At 43.2% G+C, this 21,402-nt stretch overlaps 1 protein-coding gene across 2 annotated transcripts in view; it reads right to left on the bottom strand.

The window, feature by feature from the left end:
- The window catches only part of MAPK14 (mitogen-activated protein kinase 14), a 68,444-nt gene that overhangs the window by 35,168 nt on the left and 11,874 nt on the right, over nucleotides 1-21,402 (bottom strand). For both annotated transcript variants that reach the window (XM_081141083.1, XM_081141084.1), the window contains exons 2-3: nucleotides 9,543-9,672; nucleotides 2,823-2,881 (exon numbers count right to left, since the gene is read on the bottom strand). In XM_081141083.1, coding sequence (XP_080997209.1) covers nucleotides 2,823-2,881; nucleotides 9,543-9,672 — 189 coding nt within the window. The remainder of the gene's footprint in view (nucleotides 1-2,822; nucleotides 2,882-9,542; nucleotides 9,673-21,402) is intronic.

Below are 21,402 nucleotides of genomic sequence, written 5' to 3'. Positions count from 1 at the left end.
ACACCCGGGAGAGAGCCCCAACCAGGCCTTAGAAAGGAGTTAATTAGGGAAAGATTTCTTGAAGTTCGCAAACTATAAGACAGACCTTGAAGCTTCTTTACCTTTTTACATGAGCTGATCTGAGAGAAAGGGGGCATCTTATTGATGATCTGAGACAAAAACTAAATGGTATTTTCTTAAAGGGTGTGCAATTTATTTAGATTTCAACTGTGCTTCGGCGAAGACATCTACAGAGAGCTTCACCAGCCAACTCTCTAGCCTCCTTTCAGCAGACCGTCTGATAAGGAAACTGCAAATATAACCGTCCGTGCAGGTAACTCACTTGTCCTCCCAGGCTGCGTCTATACCTGCATCACCTATCCTGAGCACTCGGCCTATTTCCAAAGAATAAAAGCAATGTATTTACCCAATAAGAAGAGTTAGTAGATTTTCTAATCATCATCATAACTCTAGATCAAGAAAAATGTAAGTAAACAACAAAACATTCTCCTAAAGGCAACTTTAGGTTCTTCATTTTATTTTCAAAGATTCTCTGGGATTGAAAACACTTCAGAGGTCGACCACCCCAATTTTCATCATTTTACAGGGACCTTAACTGGGGCCCAGGGAGGCAAAGTGACTTGTCCAAGGTCATACAGGGAATTGGGAACCAACAAAAGTGTTTTGAATTTATTTCCCCAGCAAGATTTTTTTTAATTTGATAAAAAAAATTTTAAACCCTCACTCGAGGATATTTTTCCCATTGCCTTTTAGGGGTGGGGAGGGAGAGAGAGAGAGAAGGCTATCAATGTGAGAGAGACACATCGACTGGTTGCCTCTTGCGTGCACCCCGACCAGGACTAGGGATTGAACCTGCACCCGAAGTTAGGTGCCCTTAACAGGGAATGGAACTCGGGACCCTTTGGTCCACAGGCCAACGCTCTTAACCACTAAGCCATACCAGCCAGGGCAAGATTTTTATTTTATCAGGGCAAAGACTAGTGTTTCTGATTACTCTGAGCGTGTTCCAACACTCCACTCAGCAAGTATCCAAAAAGTAGTACTGAGATTTGCTTCTAAGAGATTAATTCGGTTCTTGTTTATAAATAATCAGAACCCAACTCACACAATGTTGTATGTCAAATAGATCTCAGTAAAGCTGGAAATAAATAAGTGTCGCTATTTAAGAAGAAAGAACAGATTCTTGCTCAACAGCCATGGTATCTGTTGAATGAGTGAAGAAGTAAACGAAACTGTGGTTCCGTGGGTACGCTTACGTCAGTGGGTTTTCAAATGCATAAAGGAGCCAAAGGCCCTACAATGGACAAAACTTCACCTTCCAAATGGGCACTAGCCTTAAATAAGGCCTTTTTACATAGGAATCATAATCCAGTTCCTAATGACTGAGTAAGCAAAAATACAGCGTTTGCCTAGGTCAGCAAATCATCAATTTCTTTGTTAAATAAATCCATCCTTGTTGTACCTAAAATTCTGGGGTACAGCTCAGACCTAATTCAAATGTTTTCCAAAGTAATTCACAAACACATTGCTTCAGCATTTCTTCCACATATAGGCAGAATATCAAAACCCATCCTCCTGAGGACGGTGAAAATACAGTGTACAATATCATAATAACACGCTGTTATGTGTTTGTTCAAATCCATAGAACGTACAGCACCAAGAGTGAACCCTGAGGTAAGCTATGGACTTGGCACCACTCTGGGAGGGAGGTGTGCTAATTCCAAAGTGGGAAAGCTACAGGGGAGCGCTCGTACGTGCAGAAAAACACCTGCTGGAATCTATCCTGCACTCCAGCGGGTGCACTCACGTGTCTTGCACTCACACATATGTGACCTGGGAACTCGAGGGCATGAATGCCCCATGGAGTAACCCTTGCCCATGGGGTCAGGAGCCAGGGGATAAATGCTCTGCATCTCAGGTGCACTCTGAATAGCTTCCTGGAAGATCCTGGCAGGTTTGAGCCCAGTTGGCCACAATGGTGACCAACTCAAGAACATATCCTTGCTGTTTCATTCTCCCTAGCCCCCTACCCACTACGGGCTCCTAAGGATCTTGGCTCTGCTTTCCAGGGGGCCCCCAGGCTAAAAAACTGGGAGAATTGGTACTATTCATCAGCTTTCCAAACATGTAAGGCCCACCCCTGGTCCCAAGTGCAGCAATCCAATGCTTCGGGATCAGCATGCAGTTCTAGTACCAATTCCCCCATAGACGTGGGATAAAAGAGAAGAACCTATATGGAACCAGGCTCCATTACATTTCTTTCTTTCTTTTTGCCTTTTTTTTTAAAAAGACTTTTTATTGATTTTTAGAGAGAGAGGAAGGGAGAGGGAGAAACACAGATGTGAGAATGAAAGAAATGTGGATAGCCTGCCTCCTGCACGCCCCCTACCAGGGATCGAGCTCGAAACCTGGGCATGTGTCCTGGTATATGGGACAACACCCAAGCAATGGAGACACACTGGCCGGGGCTCCATTACATTTCTTGATATAAATGTAATAATGTAAAGGTGTCCCTTTAAGTGCTGGGGCAGGCAATTTCAGGACAAATATTTTAGTTCAAACTCCCTACACTCCTCTCCACTCAACTCTTGCAAGGACTCCCCGCTGACTCCCCAAATGGAGTACAATGTACCTGAAATGATGAAATTACATTCATCACCCATAATACGCACCTTCTGTATCCACCCCACCCCCCAGAAGGACTGGGTCATAGAGAGAGAGCCTCTTTTGAAGTCTGTCTACTGCTAAATGGTCCAGGGACAGAAACGGCTGCGAGTCGTCACCTTCCAGCCGAGGGAGGCTCACGCACAAGATTTACTCACACATCATTGAATTCCTCCAGGGACCTTGCAGGTGTAAAAACGTCCAACAGACCAATCACCTATGAGAAAACAAAAATCAAACAGTCAATTAATACTGAACTTACTAGAGTGACCATCAGGTCTACGGCTGTGAACCTTACTCCAAATCCCACTGAGTTCACGAATATCACAAAACCATATATATACTGTATAACTTATTTTCTACCAATATCATGCTTTTGTTTTTACTCGTGAATATTACCTCTGAAAAAAACCTAGTTTGCTATTAAAAATATTTGACTCCTTAGGATTTGGTCACGTGTAGCCATTAGTTTATCAGGAAGCAAAGGGGGTTAGGGCTCCTGACTTAACATATGCACGAACAGTCTGATTAGGAAACAGAAACAAGTCACACTTCCACAATCATTATTTATAGTATCGCTTTTCTTTTTTAAATGCAAAATTATTCCATGAAAATTTTCATGTTACTATATGGTCTTCAAAACTGACATTTTTCAAATCCCCAAATGCTCTCTCAGTATATTCTTGGTATTATTCTTATAATACTGCAAATATTAAGGTAATTTCCTTAACCGTTATCAAGTATTTAGGTAAGACTATTTAAAAATGAAAAAGCTATCTTTATAAAAGGATAAAGTGGAAAGCTACATAGTACTCTGGAGCTCATGGTCTTTGAGCAGTTTTTCTGGTCAAGATCTACACTGATTAACCTACATATACTCCCCTCCCCTCCTCCTAAAACCCAGACCACTCATTTCTACAAAGTTAGGCACTGAGGAGGCCAACAAGAACTAGAACCCATCAGCAGTGTGCTCAGCCAGGTTTAAGGGCATCTGGAAAAGAAACAAATGAAAGCGAAACGTCCTCCCTTCACTAAACCTGACGCAGGCCTGTGGCCTCAGCCTGCTGCTCCAGCCAACCAAGCTAAACAATAAAATATAGCAATGGGCAAAGCATCATCACGAAAAGGCACCTCCCACGAGAACGTGACTCCACTCATCCAAAAGCAATTTCAACCACACACCCTGAAACCAAAATGAAAATACACAAACATTTTTTTAAAAAAGACCCTGGAATTCAAGAACAGCTTTTCAAGTCTCTGCATCTTGTTTCAAAGGAAAGGTACAGCTCCCGCCAGATCCTTACCCAGATCACTGTAAACATGAAAACCAAAGCTACCTGTATCCGCACCACCCATTATAAGTGAATTTAACATTTTGAGACATTTCCTTTGATGTTCCTGATGTGCATAAATTAAACAGGGTTATACTATGTATACACTTTTATATCCTGCCTTGTCACTTACTATATGACTATTCTCGCGTCCTTAAATATTTTTCAGTAACAGGCTCTATCATTTGTAATTATGTACCACAATTTAACCAGTTTCCTGTCTATGGACATTTAAGGAACACTGTAAGTGTGTGTGTATTTGGCACATCTTGTATTTTCTTCCTGAGAACAAATTTCAAGAAACAGAATTACAGGACCAAAGGACACCAATATATTTAAGGGTCTTAATCTTATCAAACTGTCCTCCATTAACGGGGAGGCCAACTTACATCCCCACCAACAGTGTGTCCGTGACCTTATTAATCGCTTTAAACGGTGCTTTAAATTTAAGTGAAATCATTTTCTCTTTCCTTCTCCATGTTTTCCTTGAGTTCGATACACACCTGCCTTAAAATCTCTGGTCCTTTCATTACTCTCTCCCCTCTCCCCACCTGCATTTTAGGTACCTGAGAGCTAGAAGCCAATTTTATTCACCTGTTCCAACATTTCCTAAACACTGATTCTTTTTTTTCTTTTTTTAATATGTCTTTACTGATGTGAGAGAGAGGAAGGGAGAGGGGGAGAGAGAGAAACATCAATGATGAGAGTCACTGATCGGCTGCCTCCTGCACGTCCCCTGCTGGGGATCGAGGCCGCAACCCGGGCCTGTGCCCTGAACGGGAATCGAACCCCGATCTGCTGGATTGTAGGTGAAGCCACGTGGGCCGGGCTTACCACTGATTCTTTTTATCTGGGATGTCCCATCTCAATACAAAAAAAGTTTAAAACAATTTGCATTATTTTACACGATTTCTTTCTCTTTTGTTTTTTAATCCACACCCAAGGGTATTTTTTCCACTGCTTTTCAGAGAGTGGAAGGGGGGGAGAGAGACATCGATGTGAGAGACACACCAATTGGTTGCCTCCCACACGTGCCCCAACCGGGGCTGGGGATCGAGCCCGCAACCCAGGTACGTGCCCTCGGCCGGAATCAAACCCGGGACCCTTAGTCTGAGGGCCGACGCTCTAACCGCTGAGCCAAAATTTCAACTGTGACTGTGAAAAATCACCCTCAGGTCAAAATAAAAGGAACCCCCTAGAGATCAGATTTACACAGGGATTATTCATGCAACAGTTACCTCAAGGACAGTAAAACAAGTCCAATCATTTTCAAATAAAAGCTCCAATTTCAACCTGAAAACACAACAGGCATTTTGGAATCAAACAACCGTAAGTTTGGATCCCACAATGAGTTTTGCGATTTCTAGGATCCACGAGCTTGTCTTCTTCCTTCCAATCACCCCGGCACTTGGAACAGTGCCTGGCATACGCATTTCCAATCAATATTTGTCAAATAAGTGAACGAAAAGTATCTTCTCTGAGTCTCATTTTCCTCACATGAAGGAAATGGGAATATCACTGCTTATCTTCATAGTATTGTGGGGCAGTTTAGTGGCGATCACAGCCTTATAGTTTTAAAAATAATTACAAAATACAAATCACGGAAAGAAACTTTTTGAAGCAGCTACTTCCAGTAATAAAATTTGAGATATAAAACTAAATTATTCAAACGATTAAAAAGCATGGCTGCAAGAAGTACAATGAACTAATCTGGAAAAAGTAGAGCAAAGCATATTAGTAAATGCCCTGTCAAATTTTAATTTCCTTAAATGAGACAAATTTTATGAGATAAAAACTGTCCATGTTATATCAAAGTATTTTTAATTTTTTTGTGGGCCTTTACAAAATATCCCTTCTCTATTAATCATATTTTTGAGTGTTAATCATAAGGAAAATACTGTAAAAAATGTTTCTCAGCATTAAAATAGATCTGGCTAACATTTTAGGAATATTCCATATCTACTTATCTCTCATTTCTTAAATGGAAATTTCCTTTTAATTCATCATATTTTGGCCTATTTTCTTACTCTTTGTGTCATTATACGAAACCTAAAAGTAGCCCAGGATTCAAATTTTTTAAAAAGACTTTACAATGCAAATAATTAGCAAATATCTCTCATCGCCCTACAATGATCCAAAAGCTGACAGACAGAAGTAATGCATTTGTATTAAATTAGCACACACTAAAAAAAAGAAACACTTTAACTCAGTAATCAGTCAAAGACAATATCTACTGTATTTAATACAAGCACACAAAACTACCACTTGGTAAAGTTAAATCTAAGGCTCCTGAATAAGATTTATGAAAGGATTCCCTTAATCATTTCTAAATTTCAAACCGTACCGGCCTCCAGGTCCTTAGCTGGGCAGTCGTTGCAGTCGCTACCCAGAGAGCAAAAGGATACAGCCGGCAGGCCGCTTCCCCTTCATCCTTCCTGAGGGCAGGTGTCAGTGAGACCAAGGTGGCCACGTTCAATCGAGTCCGCTGACTCTGGCCAGAGTAACTTACAGTCACAGAAAACATCCCCCAGCTTGTCACCCACCTGATAGACGTATGCCTGTCACTCGTCGTCACTAGTGGAAGAAACAACTTAAGAGGAACTGTGTATGGATTGTGGGTCAGAGGCTTTTTTGTGTGTAAAGATCACATGTGTGTTCCGGCACCTAAAAATTCCTTCTGTTATCAATATTTACTTAAATTTTTCAAGAGCTTTAAGCTGTTACTATGGCTGCTGTCTTTGGTGGCCTGGTGGCTACCTAAAAATTAGACGGTGGCCCAAAACAGTCACTTAAAAAAAACCACAAAAAATAAAACTAAGAAGTTGAAGGAGAGGAATGAATTCCTTTTAAAATCCTTGAATAAGCTTACTTGAAGCCCTGGCTCTTCATTAGGTAAAACTACTTTTACACTCCAAATGCTAACAAATTATTTGTAGACTAGACTGAAATTCAGGAATTTTTCTATATTGAATCAGAGTCTTTGGTCTCTTCCCAGTCCCCCTTCAAACATTCGCCAACACAACAGAGAACTATGAAACATTCAGCAATGTGCCTTCTTTTGTTCAAACAACAAATCACCAATGCCCAAGTACAGGTGACCCTCTACACGGATACTGCTAAAATCTAAACATCTCAATATAAAAATGATGGACTGCTAAAAAGCAAGCTGCTTATAAAGTAATTTATGTAAATTAAAACCCTGTGTTTCTAATACTGTCAGCCTGCTTTTTAAAAGGAGTCTTGTAACCTTTCCTAAATTAGAAAAACTGTATCAATCATGGTAGCCTCCTCATTTCTATAAATACAGAATGGCCCAGCCTGGCCGGGCGTGGCTCAGCGGTTGAGTGTCCACCTAGGATCCAGGAGATCGGGGTTCGATTCCCGGTCAGGGCACAGGCCCGGGTTGCGGGCTCGATCCCCAGTTGGGGGCGTGCAGGAGGCGGCCGATGAATGACTCTCTCATCATTGATGTTTCTCTCTCTCTCTCCCTCTCCTTTCCTCTTTCTGAAATCAATAAAGATATATTTAAAAACAAAACAAAACAAAAAAACCCCCACAAAATGGCCAAATGTAACCAGCCTAATACCATGACACACTTCAAATTATCTCATTACAGAAAATTAACACATAAAAAACTAAATAAGGTTGTTGCTTATGATCACTAAAAAAGTCAAGGCATAGGTTCAGATAACCCAAAATAATTTGTGCCCTAAACAATGGCTTGATTTGTCTACAAAGAAAAGCAAAACGATAAAGTATAGTGCTGGTAAACCAGATGTTCTTAAATTAGTGTGCGGTCCTGGGGTCTCCGGGAGGTCTTTTGGGGTTCTATTTATGTTCAGCTTGCATTCCATTTTCAAAGTATTCCTTATATTTAAAAAGCTATGACAATGTCTCTGTCACATTTATTAATGTGTAATGAAAACAGCACATACAATGTTTCTACAATGCTACATTTAACTATGTTAAAAACCCAGTGTAAACCTATCAGTGAAGCTGCCAGGCCACCTTGATTTTATGCAGACCTTGGATTGAAGCTTCTCTTGCCAGCTTCTCAACTCCTTGTAAACATGTCACTGATTAGAAAGGCTGCAGCTCTGCACTGAAATTTAAAAAAACTCAGGTTTGCACATGGATGTTCCTATAAAGTTATACCTGGGAGTAATTATAAATTATAATTATAAATTAATAATTATAATTATTATACCTAGGAAAAATTATAACGGCATCCATAATCCAATTCTGAATTTAAGTCTCAACACTCCCAATGTAGAAGAAATTTGTACTTTGTGAAACAAACGTATATTAATAAATTATCACTTATTGGTGGTTCTTTTCTTAAAATTGACAAAAGAAGTTCAATTGTTAAAACAGAAAAAGTCTGAATAGCCAAGTAATAAATTTAGATTTTGAATTTTTTTTCTACACTAACAATCAATAGTGTCAAACGACTCTAAAATCTCTATGGTCATTGTTTCTACAATGCTACAAAATTTACAGTTCCTTTCACATAGCAATCACATAAATTCTCTTTAACTTGACTTCAAAATACAGGAATCTCAGTCCCCTGTTTTTTCACTTTCAGTTAATATTCCAATTGCGCCCATTTATTTACTATATTAGAACTTTTAAGCACTGCACTGCAGGATGGCGCTGTTCTCAAGTTTCCAAATTGATAGGAAAGAAAACGTTATTTAATTTAAACAATGCCTGTCACATTTGTTAAAATACCCAAATCTGGTAAAGCTGTTTTTGCAGATTAAAAAGAAAAATTATAATGTTAAATTGTACATCAAATAAGAGTCATCTCTGCTAGAACTTTCAGCGAGCCTACGGCATTCTTCCTCAAACGCTTCCGCTGAAATCATCCGCAGTAACACAAGATAGGCATGGGCTCCCATATTCTGATAAGATAACCTCAAGTAAACCCGGTAAAGAATACAAAATTTCTTTGTAATATTTTCTTCTAAAAATCCTTAAGGCCCTGGCTGGAGCTGCTCAGTGGTTAGAGCAAAGGTCCACACCCTGAAGGGTCAAGGGTTCAATTCCCAGTCAAGGGCATGCGCCATAGCTGCAGGTTCACTCCCCCCCCCCCCCACCGTCAGGGCGTGTGCAGGAGGCAACCAGTCGACATGTCTCTCTCACATCAATGTCTGTCTGTCTCTCTCTGTCTCTCCCTCCCTCCCTTCTATTCTCTCTGAAAAGCAATGGGGGGGACCTCAGGAGAAGATTAACAACAACAAATCCTTATAAACTGCTCTACCTCATAATATATCCTTCTATCCTTTTATTTAAAAAATCTTTTATGTTTTCCCTCTAAAAGTCTTCGAGTAAAACTCAAACTCCAGGAAGACACACCAGTTTCATCCCACGGCCTTGGGAAGCTACCTGACATCAGGCCGTGACCACTACCACCCAGGATGAGACCCGCAGTCCAAAGTCGGGCGCCCTCCCGCACTCGCATGCATTTCCATCTGCGGTAATTAAAACAAGTTTTTTCTAGTCCATTCAGAGCAGAATTCATCCTCCCTTGAGTAAAGAGCTTACGTTTTCATGTTTCATATGCTTGAGTAGCCGCAGCTCTCGGTAGGTCCTCTTGGCGTGGATGATGGACTGAAACGGTCTGGAGAGCTTCTTCACCGCCACACGCAACCCGGTCTTCGTGTCAAAAGCAGCACTAAGGAAATAAGCAAACAAAAAAACCCATCATTAAATCTGCTCTAAATACTTCAAAATTAGCACTTGCAAGGCTGTTTCATTTCCAAATTAAATGGGTCTATAACAAAATACCAAGAAAGTATACAGATGAAAACTAAAATGGCCTGTAATTCCATTACCCAAACAAAACTCCTGTTGTTATATTTGGTGTTTCCTTCTTGTCATCTAAATCAGAGGCCGGCAAACTTTTCGGTGAAGGGCCGGACAGTATTTTAGACTCTGTGAGACTTAGGGTCTCCGTCACAACTACTCAAATGTGTGGTTGTAGCTGAAAAGCAGCCAGGTAATAAATTTTAAAATGGATGTGGCTGTGTCCCAATAGCTCAAAAAAGGAGGCCACCTGATCTAGAGAAGCCAACAGGTTGACATACAAAGACCTAGCTTCCGTCTGTCCTCTCCGCCTAAGTCTCACTGTCCCTCTGCCACCATACGCAGCCTGATCAGAGCAGAGGCCTTGGAAACCACCGTGTTTTCAGGACAAGTCGGTACAAACATTTCTTGAGCACCTTTCAAGTATCTGACACTTTTTAGAAGCTGAGCCACGGTAGGGAACCAGTCAACAAGTCCCTGCCTGGGGGGGGGGCAGGGGAAGAGCAGAGTCATAAAGTAATTTCAAACAGCGGTGAATGCTTTGACTAAATAAAACAGGGTAATGGGATACAGAGTTAAGAAAACCAGCAGTCACGCTCCTTTCGCCAGGATGTCTGAGGAAGCTGGGACAACGGAATGTAAGTAGCAACCGTGTAAAGAAATAGGGGAAAACGAGCTTTAAGAATTAAAAAAAAAAAATGGTATTAACACGTGCTGAGTCTTCACTGCATACCAGTAACTGTTCGAAGCTTTTTAGATTAATTTTTAAAATTTACTCTTTTAATCCCCAACATCCCTCTGAAGCAAGTACTATTACCATTTCCCCATTTACCACGAGGAAACGGAGGCCCGGAGCGGTTCCGTAAGTTGCCCGCCATCGCAGAGCGGGAAAGCCGCAGGAGAAGCCTGGAACCGGGGCTCCTGCTATGAGCCACTTTGCTCGCGGCCTCTCAGAAGAGCAAGTGAAACAAGGGAAAGAAACCGGGAGAAGACCCGGGGCAGAGGCGGGAGCGCTGGCCCGCAGCACGGGGCGGGGGGGCAGGGGAGGTCAGGGGGCCCGCGGAGGCCCATCGCGGGCATCTGCAGCACACACTCAGTGTGCACGCGAAGTATTTTTAGAGACTTGGCTCATTCCATCCTGCCTCAGCCTCCTGTTCATGTCAGTCTCTAACGGGCGTCCAAGGCTTTCGGATCATCTATTGTCACCAAGCTCCGTTTCCCATACGGCTCTGGACTGCTCCAGAGGCCCCCCACCTTCACCCCAAATCCTTACTTGATGTCCCGTCCCAGAGACTCCTGCACACCTTCAGCCGCCTTCCCGAACCTTCCCTTCCTCTCTCGCTTTACCTGACACTGAGCTGTACCTTGAAGACACTGCGTCTCTGACAGCCTGGCATTCAGAGGGGCCCCTTTCCCTCGCCTCCCAGGGACCTCCGGACTAGCTGTGGGGGTAGGTGCCCGCCTTGCCAGGCATTACCACTTCCAGACCCCAACGCTCCCCCTGTTTATAAAAGTCCCCGCTCACAACCCTCCCTCCCTCCCTGCTGCCGTTCCCCGCTGACCTGGAATTTTCCATCCTTCATTGAAAAGTTAGCTCCTATCTCAAAGTCACTCTCCCCTCCCAACTTCTGTCATCGTTCTTGGCAACTTCAACGTCCAGGTGGAGGGCACATCCGACACCCTGGCCTCTCCGTTTCCTGACCGCTCCAGGAAACTCCACCTCATTCGGCCGCCTCCGCGGTCCCGCTCGACCTCCAGCACCACCGAGAACCACCGCGCGCTGGGTTTCCATCACAAACCGGGGCCTTTTAGTTTTCGTTTACTGGTGCCGGGCCCGTAATTCACTGACCTCCTCACTGCCTGTTCCCATCCTGCGGCCCTCTCCGGTCCCCATCTCCCTGCCTGCCCACTTCTCCACGCTCTCTTCTCCGTCGCTGTCTGTCTCTCCCTCTCTCTCACTCGCCTAGATAAAGCCTAACTCTGGGAGATCTCAACTGCTTAATTCTCCGTATCTGACCCTAAAAACTGTGGCTGAAGGGGGAAAAAGAAAGCACAATCACAGAGACCGGTTTCACTCTTAATTTCTGACCTTAGCCTCCAATGAGGCTCTCCCTACTGCCAGGTTTTCCTTTAAGCTGATTTTCCTGCTCAGAGTCCTCATTGGACACCGTCTCTGTCTCCTCAAACCTCCGGTTCACCCCCCTTCCTCAGGAGGAGCCCCTGCCTTCATTGAGAGAACAGAAACATCAAAGGGGCACTCACTCCATCTGCCGACCATTAAACCTACAGACCCAGCTGCCCGGGACCCGCCTCCTCTGCTTTCTCTCTTGCTATGACTAAGGACGCACACGCCCTTTCCTATAAAAACCCGAGACTTCAGTACACGCTTCAGAGCCTTCCAGCCTCATCTTCTCCCTAAGGGGTCCTTCTCATCAGCATAAATATGCTCTCGCTATTTCCCACCCTCCACAAACAAATGAAAAATCTCCCCCGACAGCTCCCCACCACAGTTAAAATCCCCCGGGGTTCTCAGAGTGGCTCCTAGGCCAGCAGGTTCGGTATCACCTAAGGGACTTACAAGACAAGCAAATTTTCAGGTGCCACCCCAGACCTACTGAATCAGAAAGTCTGAAGAGGGTCCAATAACCTGCATTGTATCAAGCCCTCCACATAAGACTTTTTATTGATTTTTAGACAGAGAGAAACATCAATGTGAGAGCGGGACATCGACGGGATGCCTCCTGCATGTGCCCCGACCGGGAATGGAACCAGCAACGTTTCGGTTCACGGGCCGATGCCCAACCAACCGAGCCACCCAGCCAGGGCCCCCCGCAGAACTTTAACACACGCTGGAATCTGGGAACCACTACTCCACGGACCAGTAGCCCTGGAATTACCTGGGTGCTCTCAAAAAACGCACAACCTCAGGCCCTGGAGTAGGATCTACATTTTGACAAGATTTCCAGGTAACTGATCCGCATCTTCAGGTTTGAGCGGCAAATCTGCATGACGTTTCCTCAGCTCCCACTCTTTCCTCGGTCTACACGCTGCTGTTCTCAGTGTCCCACGGGCCTCTGTTACCAAATCCGGGCCACTCTTCTGGATTAGCAATGGACATGGTCACGGCTTTCCCCCTCCGTAAACGCTGTCCACCCTGGAGTCCGTGTCTGTGCTCTCCGCTGGTTTTCCGACCTCCGCGGCAGCTCCTGTTCTGTCTCCACTCCCTGTGGGTCCTCTGCTCGAGCCGTGCACACCGGGGCTCTTCAGGGCCCCCGCTCTCCTCCCCACATCCCCTCAGCGATCTCATCTCTACCCACGACCTAAACACATGTAAGCCCCTGAAACGTAGCAAGTTCGAAACACCCACAACCGCGTCTCCCTGTCTCCTTTATCTCAACAAGTGGACTTTTCATCTAGTTGCTCAAGCCAGGCACTGGAATGCCGGCCTTGATTCCTCTCTCTCCTCTAGTCTCCTGCCCCCTCCCATGAAAACCTATCAGCAAGTCTTAGGGTTTCCGTCTCCAAACCACATCTCTAATTTAGCTTCTCGCACGCTCGCTCTTTTTTTTGTTAATCCTCGATGAAGGATATTTTTTCCATTCATTTTTAGACTGGAAAGGAGGGAGGGAGGGAGGGGGAAAGGTGAGGGACAGGGGAGAGAAAGAGACAGACAGACAGAGACAGAGACACACACGGATACAAAAGAGACATCGAATGGTTGCTGACCGGGGCCGGACATCTAACCCACGACCCTTCGGTGTACAGTCCGACACTAACCACTGCGCCACACCAGCCGGGGCTAATCCAGCTTCTGTTCATTTCACTGCTTCCACACCAGCCTGCTCCTTCCACTGGTCTCCCCGCCTCCTGTTTTGCTCCCTTCTAAGATACTCTCCATGAGCATCCAATACAACCGTTAAAAAATATAACTTAGATGACACCACTCTCCCACTTCAAAGCCTTCGAACAACTTCCTTGGCATATAAAATAAAAAGCAGACTTCCTATCAGCCTACAAGGCCCAGGTGATCTGACCGCCGGAGCCGCCCCTCGAGCCCCCACCCGGCCCCTGTGCCAGTCCTTCCTTCCTCACTCTCTATGCTGGGAGCACGCGGGCTCGAGCAGTCATTCCCTGGGCGACACCCTCACAGCTTCCTCCCTTATCCCACATGAGGGGAGGGGGCTCTCTGTCCCCCACTCCCCTGGCTCCTACAAACCCACACGAGTGCTTCTTCCTTCCTGGAAGCGCCAAGGTCAATGCGCACTCTCTCTCAACCCCTCGCCGGCTCTGGTGAGACTGAGAAACAGGCATTGCTGCTGCCGGACCCACTCCCTTGCCTCTGTCTGCCTGGCTGAGCACGTCTCCCCTCCGCCCGTAAGCCTGGAGGCGGCCTGGGGAAGGGCGTGTCATCAGGCCCCGGCGGGCCTGCCTGCGACTTACTGCGCAGGTTCAATTCGCTGGGGCAAAGCCAAGAAGCCCGCCTGAGGTGCACGTCCAAGCCATTAGAGGGCATCCTCCGTGCCAGCCTTACAGCAATAGAATACACATTCCAATCTCTATTTGACTCCTGTCTCTATCTATTCATCAAAAGGCAGGCTCGGATTAATCAGTACCCACAGACCCCAATAATTACAACTTATGACTGTATCTTTATTTACGAGCCAGCAGAGTGGTTATACAAGGCTGCAGCTTTAGTACTGGACGATCTGGATTTTCATTCGTCTGCCACTAAGTAGCTGTTGAGGAAGTTTTGTGTTTTTTTCAAAATATATGTTTATTGATTTCAGAGGGAGAGGAAGAGAGAGAGAGAAACATCAATGACGAGAGAGTCATTGATCGGCTGCCCCCTGCACGCCCCCTGCTGGGGATCGAGCCCGCAACCCAGGCCTGTGCTCTGACCGGGAATCGAACCCCAATCTCCTGGATCCTAGGTCAATGCTCAACCTCTGAGCCACGCTGGCCGGGCTGTTGAGGAAGTTTTAATTAAGTTCTCTCAGCCTCATATATAAAATGAGATTAATGTTTATAACTAACCTGTAGGGTGTTCATTAGGATTAAACGTGACTTCTCCTGCAGTGCATTTAGCAAAGGGCCTAGCCCACGGGAAAGCCCGGCGTTAGACATTACCCGGCCCGCCTGCCCCTCACCGTAAGCATCTGGAGGGCAAAGAGCGGCGTCTGTTTTACCCACTGTCGTATTACATAAGACCCGGCAGAATCCCCGGCACAGGGTACATTCTCAATAAACGCTTAACGAAAGTATAAAGGAGTATTTTATAACAATAGCTATCTGAAATATTAAAGAAAAAACTTTAGCTGTTCACTTGGTTCTCAATTTTTATAAATTCAATAGAATCTAAGAAGAAACTAATATTGTTAAAAATTTACATTTACTGACTGCTTATTAGTGCTAGTCACTGTTTTTGGATGTTTACGTGAATGAACGTCTTTAATTATCCTAACGTGATGAGAAGGCATTCTCACTATTCCCATTTACACACGCGAGAATGAGGCACAAGGCGGTTAAGCCGTGTTCCCGGGTATGGACAGGAACGGGAGCGCTGCAGTTCCAAGCCACTGGTGTGTTTTAAGCGTGAACTCTTAGCCATTACACCACGATGGAAAACCAATCCAACTTTATTAAGCAGAGTTTAGTCCATTTAAAATATATTCTAGTTGTATGGATTCTGCTTTTTTTTTGTTGAAAAAATGCTTCCTACTACAATTAATTGCATTTCATACGGAAAAAGTTTTTCCTGTAACCTTACATTGAACTTAGGATAGTATTAATGAAAAGTATTTCATAAGAAATAACTTTCACTCTGTATACACGAGAAGCGTTCAATCCCTGAAGTTCTACTACTTCCCGTGAAAGTAAAACACTAAAGGAGTGAACAGTGTGGTGTCTCACAAACACCAAAATATCACAAATACTAAATATTTACTGAAACAGCTCCTTCCTGAGATTTCTGTGAGTACAAAAGAAACATTAAACATAGTGCCTGATGTCACAGGGCTCAGCATCTAGCTGGGTGATGAAACATCCATGAAAGCAAAGAATACAGTGCAACTATATACAGACAGTTGACAGACCACTTTCAAAAAAGTTGGATTCAAAAAGACGTAAATCGGGCTTAAAACTTCTATTAAAATATATAAATTGGGTTAAAAAATATTAACTATTCCTGGCAGCCTGTTCGCTAGAACAAAATCAGAAATTACCTTTCTGTCCAATGGGGGAGAGTTTAAATTATGGCACCTTCTCATGTACCATACACTACAGCCGTTAACAAGAACCTCCACACACTAGTACGTACAGGTCACATTGCTGATGGGGGAGAAAAGAAGATTCCGAAGAACGATCCTATCAGTGGGGAAAATCACGTATATTCATACACGTGTACACACACATGCAGAGGGAAAACGTGTAATAGACTCAGACTTTTTACACGTTTGCTTCTTATATTTTTCCCTCTTCTGGTTCTTTAAAAGATGAGCTTATATTTTTTGGTTGCTGTTAATCCTTACCTGAGGATATTTTTCCCACTGATTTTTTGAGAGAGAGTCAAAGGGAGAGAGAAACACCGACTGGTTGCCTCCCACATGTGCCCCGACCAGGGCCGGTGATCAAACCTGCAACCCAGGTGCTCGAACCCAAACCTGCAACCCAGGGGCACGAACCTGCAACCCAGGGGCATGCCCGACAGGGAATCGAACCCGAGACCCTGTGGCGCATGGGCAGAGCTCTACTCACCGAGCACCACCAGCCAGGGCAAGCTTGTATCTTTTAACAGGAGCATTAGTAAAGTTAGAAGCATAAGTCACCTGTGTTGTTCTGTTACCTAAAACAAAAGAGACACTAAAACTTTCATAAAACCACTATGAACAATTACATTCCCTTCAAATGATACTTAACTATGCTCATAATATACAGGGGTGGGCAAGAGCAGACATACAGTTGCCAAACAAATAAACAATACAAGAATAAGCTGTCTGGAGTACTCACAGCTATAAACCCACTTCTGCCCACCTCTGTATAAATGAATTTGTATAACTTCATCCCTAAGCTGTAAGCATTTTCCATTTTACTAACCAATCATTAAGAATAATTTCATTAAATATCTGCACCACAATCTACTTAATCGTTCCCTATTGGTGGGCATTACAGCCACTCCGGTCACACACACACACACACACAAAATACTACTACAATGGACATCTTAATTCACACGGCTTCTTCCAAAACTGCATGATTTTCTCAGAACAGACAAATAACTTCTATTTCAAAGGAGACACACTCCCACTTTTTAAAACGTATTTTACTTACAAAAGGGAACAAGCCGGAATTGTTCAGAGGAGCTGCTCCCCGCTTATCAGTTAGTAATCATTACAGCAAAAGATGCTGTGGCAAGAAACGTACAATCCATTCCCGCCCCCGCCTCTTCGCGCAGTTAATTGCTCTGGCCTAGCCTCCTGCTTCTGCCTCTGATCAGAGCAGTATCTGGACAGAGGAGAAATCACGGGTCTCGTCCTAAATTGAACACTGTAATTAACAAAAGCAGAAATTCCTAATAAATTTTTTTAAATCACCTGATAAAGTCGATTGAGAGAGAAGAAACTAACTGAGGAGAGATTCACACTTACTGAATACCTGATTATGCCACATGTTATTTGGGAAATGTTTAGCATCTACACTAATAACTTTATGAGATAAAGTTATATTTACTTTCCAAAATAAGAATCTAATGGTCAGGAACATTAACAACGCACCCAAGGTCGTATAGGTCATATGCGGTGGGGTTCAAGCCCAAATCTGTCTAATGTCAACCTCACTCTTTTCGCAGGATGCCAAGCTGCCGGAACAAGGACAACCTAGCACCAGCTTTTGGCTCTGCCTTTATTACAATGATTCACTTACTAGTGTTACCACTTGGGAAGATTCCTCTTAAAGCATATTTAAAAAACTACAACGATACATAAAACCTTGTTTTCATTAACAACATTGTAAAATGGAATTATCTTTATGATGATCCGGTTCTCCAAACTAAAATTCAGGACACACTGCTTAGTAAGTTTTCCCCCCAAATGTAAATTCACATGAGGTCTCACAAAGTTATAGTTAAAATTCACATTTTATAAAATCATTGATGTGATTAAACAAAATAAAGGAGTAAGGAGAAAATTCATTTAAAAGCAGTTATTATAGTATTAGGATGTCACTGCCACTCATCTTTTGCTGACCATGCGGTGCCTAGGACACAGTAATATTCATTAAGGAAACTGAATGTTTTGTTATACGTTATACTTGCCTCCCCCGCAACCGGTGGGGGAATGGGGGAGGCTTACTGGATTCTTAATACATCCTAATATAATTTTGTTAAACTTCTAAATGTATTTACATATACCACCCTGCTTTATTTCACAATGAATTTTAAAGCAACCTGGAAATATATACCCACAACTTGGTTTAACAGTAAGTGATTATGAGAAAATAAGATAAGAAATTCATTATGGGTAAGGTTAGCATAAAACGTCTTATCAGGAGGACCTTCCTAAATAGTTACAGGTGGGCCTCAAATTTGGCTCCGAGCCCACTAAAGCTATCACAGAAAAACAACCAGTTAAGCCATGCGTTACAGGAACCATAAAATAAAAACAAGCCAGGTACTCAGAACTCCAGAGAGGCATCATTATTCCTGTAATAAAACCAGAGAAAAGTTCTTACAGAGACTCATAATGCGGCAAAAAAGTCCTATCAACATCCTTACGCGAGTATAATAGTGCGTTTCAGGAGGTTCTTCTTTGAGCGCACCCATCAGTGGAGGCTTTTCCAAAGCCAAAATACAGTTCACTATTAGCAAAGGGGGAGGAGAGTATTAAAGAGCATGGTGCGCTGCTCCCACAGACTTAATCCCAGAGAAAAACTTGAGAGTGTTCAGAAGAACAGGTAATAAACTCCTTGTTCCTTAGACAATCTTCCAAAGATGATCTCCACCGGCCGAGCTTTTGATAGGTCTAGAGGCTTTGTGTTTATGTGCCGTGACTAGCACGGGGCTTGCAGGTCTGCTCTGTTGCAAGATAAAGGCCGATCGACATGCTTGGTCAGCTGAGTTGGTACGTAGAGGAAGGGGGACAATCTCTTAAAAAAAAGGTGGCGTGATGCCTAACCTGGACGAGGGCCCACGTCCGCAGAGCAAGAGGGGACAGATGACTGCACCCGGATTTTCCTCAAAAAACAATTTGGATTTTCCCCAACAGAATGAATATGCAATCACCTGGCAAGTCTCTGAGCAATTTGTGGGGATCCTAAGTAACTTTACAATTTCTTCCAATGGCCATAGATGACTTTTCTTAATCCCCAAATGACGTTAACAAGGAAAAAGGAGCCCTCAATAACGGTTACCAAGAAACATACAATTTATTTTTGGAAATTAATGGAAATATTTACTCTTCTACAGATCATACAATGAGGCTTTTTCTCCCAACTGAATTCGGGTTAATAATTGCCTTCAAAATGTGCCTTCTAAATGACGAAGTAACTCATACTAACTTGGTACTCTCCCTTTACCTGTAATACTTGATACAAATTCAGTGAATACCACACTGCAACTTCTTTTTGGAACATATATCCCTCTCCCGGGAAACCTACTTTCTCTCTCTTCTAAACTCAGACACATATTAGCAAAGGAGGGAGAGATACCACAGTGATACATATACTTACATGTGCAAGTATCACTGTAGTTTTGACCTTATGCTCTGCCCCTCCATTCTGGAAGTAACATTGAAAATAAAGGCAACGTCATGCAGAAACTAGAGCTCCAGTTTTGATTTAGGAACTTCCAAAAATGTTCTTCAGAGTAGAATGGGATTCAACATTGACTTTAAAAACTCTTAACATGTGCAACATTGTGAGCTTTCTTTTAATATCACCACTAGTTCTCAAATACAGTACCTTGTTGTAATGTCTAATTATACTTCGATTTTTTTTTAATCACAAAATTACTTGACTATTTGTGCTATACATAATATTTTAAAATGGAATTTAGTTTCTTACAATCTCACTTTCATACTGATGGGAAGGCCATCAGACTACGGTATTAACACAATTGTTACAAGTATGTGCCATGCAATCAATCTCCAGCTTTTCAGTTTCTAAAACTTCTCCAAGAGGCTTAACACACAGCCCCCTCCTCCAAAAAAAAAACCATTTAATTGATCATTTAACCTGGCCTTGCACAACTTACAGTTCAAGAACTTTTATGCAAATTCAGTATTTTCATGAAAACCTTATTCAGACAGGAAGATACATTTTTGAAAGGGCTTATTAGGGACATCAGCTATGGAACAGGGACCCAAGAGAATGGCAACAAACATACTAGATACTTGCCATCCCTGATCTGGTCCAGTTCCTGCTGCAAAAGCTTCTAAACCACTGGAGCAAAAATGTTTTTCACAACTGCTTCAATTTTTACCGAGATGGTGGAAACCAACGTTCAAACAATGCAGAAATTCACTCACACGTGAAGTCTAAAAATCCAAAACCATTTGCAATTAAAATGTAAAATGCAATTCATCCTTATTTGCTGCAGGCTGTATTGGAAAATATACAATGATTTTATATTTCTTCACTGAAACTTTAAAAGCTAAGTGGGGTAGGTTAACATGTTTCTTTGATTGCAAATGTGAAGTGATATATATGCATCTAGAGCAATGGTTATCCCATACCGACTGCAGAAATATTACATGCGAATTATTTTTTCTTTTAAAAGGGATTATTTTCCTAATCCTCGGGAGAATGTTGTCACCATTGGTACATCTTCTTTACTTCTGTGTGTTTGAAAATTTCAATAACAAATGTTTTTGAAGTTAGCATAAACTGTAACTCCTTTCAAGCAAATCTGAAATATTAAATAGACTAACCATATATTACATTGTAACTATTTGGCAATACCATCCATCTACTTTGCCTTGCTGCTACAATTGAAAGGCTTTTACAATAATAGTGTTTATAAGCTTCATGTCCAGAAAAGCACCATACAAACATATGCTATGAATATAACTACGGCAGTACAGAACAGGCATTATTAACACGTCTTCACAACTTTTGGGTTTTCTCAGTCTGTGATTCTCCATCTTATATGACATGGACATATTTTTTACAGCAATACTTAGTGCATTAGTTATCTACCGCCGGATAATAAATTACCTCCAAATTTCACGTCTTAAATAAGATTTATTAGCTGACAGTTTTTGTGAGTCAGGAATCTGCGAGCAGCTCCGCTGGGTGTTTCTGGCTCACAGTCTCTCATGAGGTTGCTGTCAAGATGCTGTGACAGCCACAGTCATCTGAAGGCTTGAGTGAGGCTGGAGGACCCACTTCTAAGGTGGGTCAGGCACGTGGCGCTGCAGGCCCCAGCTCTTCACACTGTGGGCCTCTCCACAGGGCCGCTTCAGCGCCCTCTCCGCACAGCGGCTGGCTTCCCCTCAGCAGAGGGCAACTGGACCACCCCCAGGGGACATTTGACAATGTCAGAAATATTTAGCTGTCACAACTGGTAAGTGTGTGTGGGGGGGGGGAGTGCTACTGACAACTAGCAGGT

The sequence above is a fragment of the Miniopterus schreibersii genome (assembly GCF_964146895.1).
Source record: "Miniopterus schreibersii genome assembly, chromosome: 6".
Lineage (NCBI taxonomy): Eukaryota > Metazoa > Chordata > Mammalia > Chiroptera > Miniopteridae > Miniopterus > Miniopterus schreibersii.
Note: the sequence above shows the minus strand (reverse complement) of the source record. Positions and strands in the feature narration are given on the sequence as shown.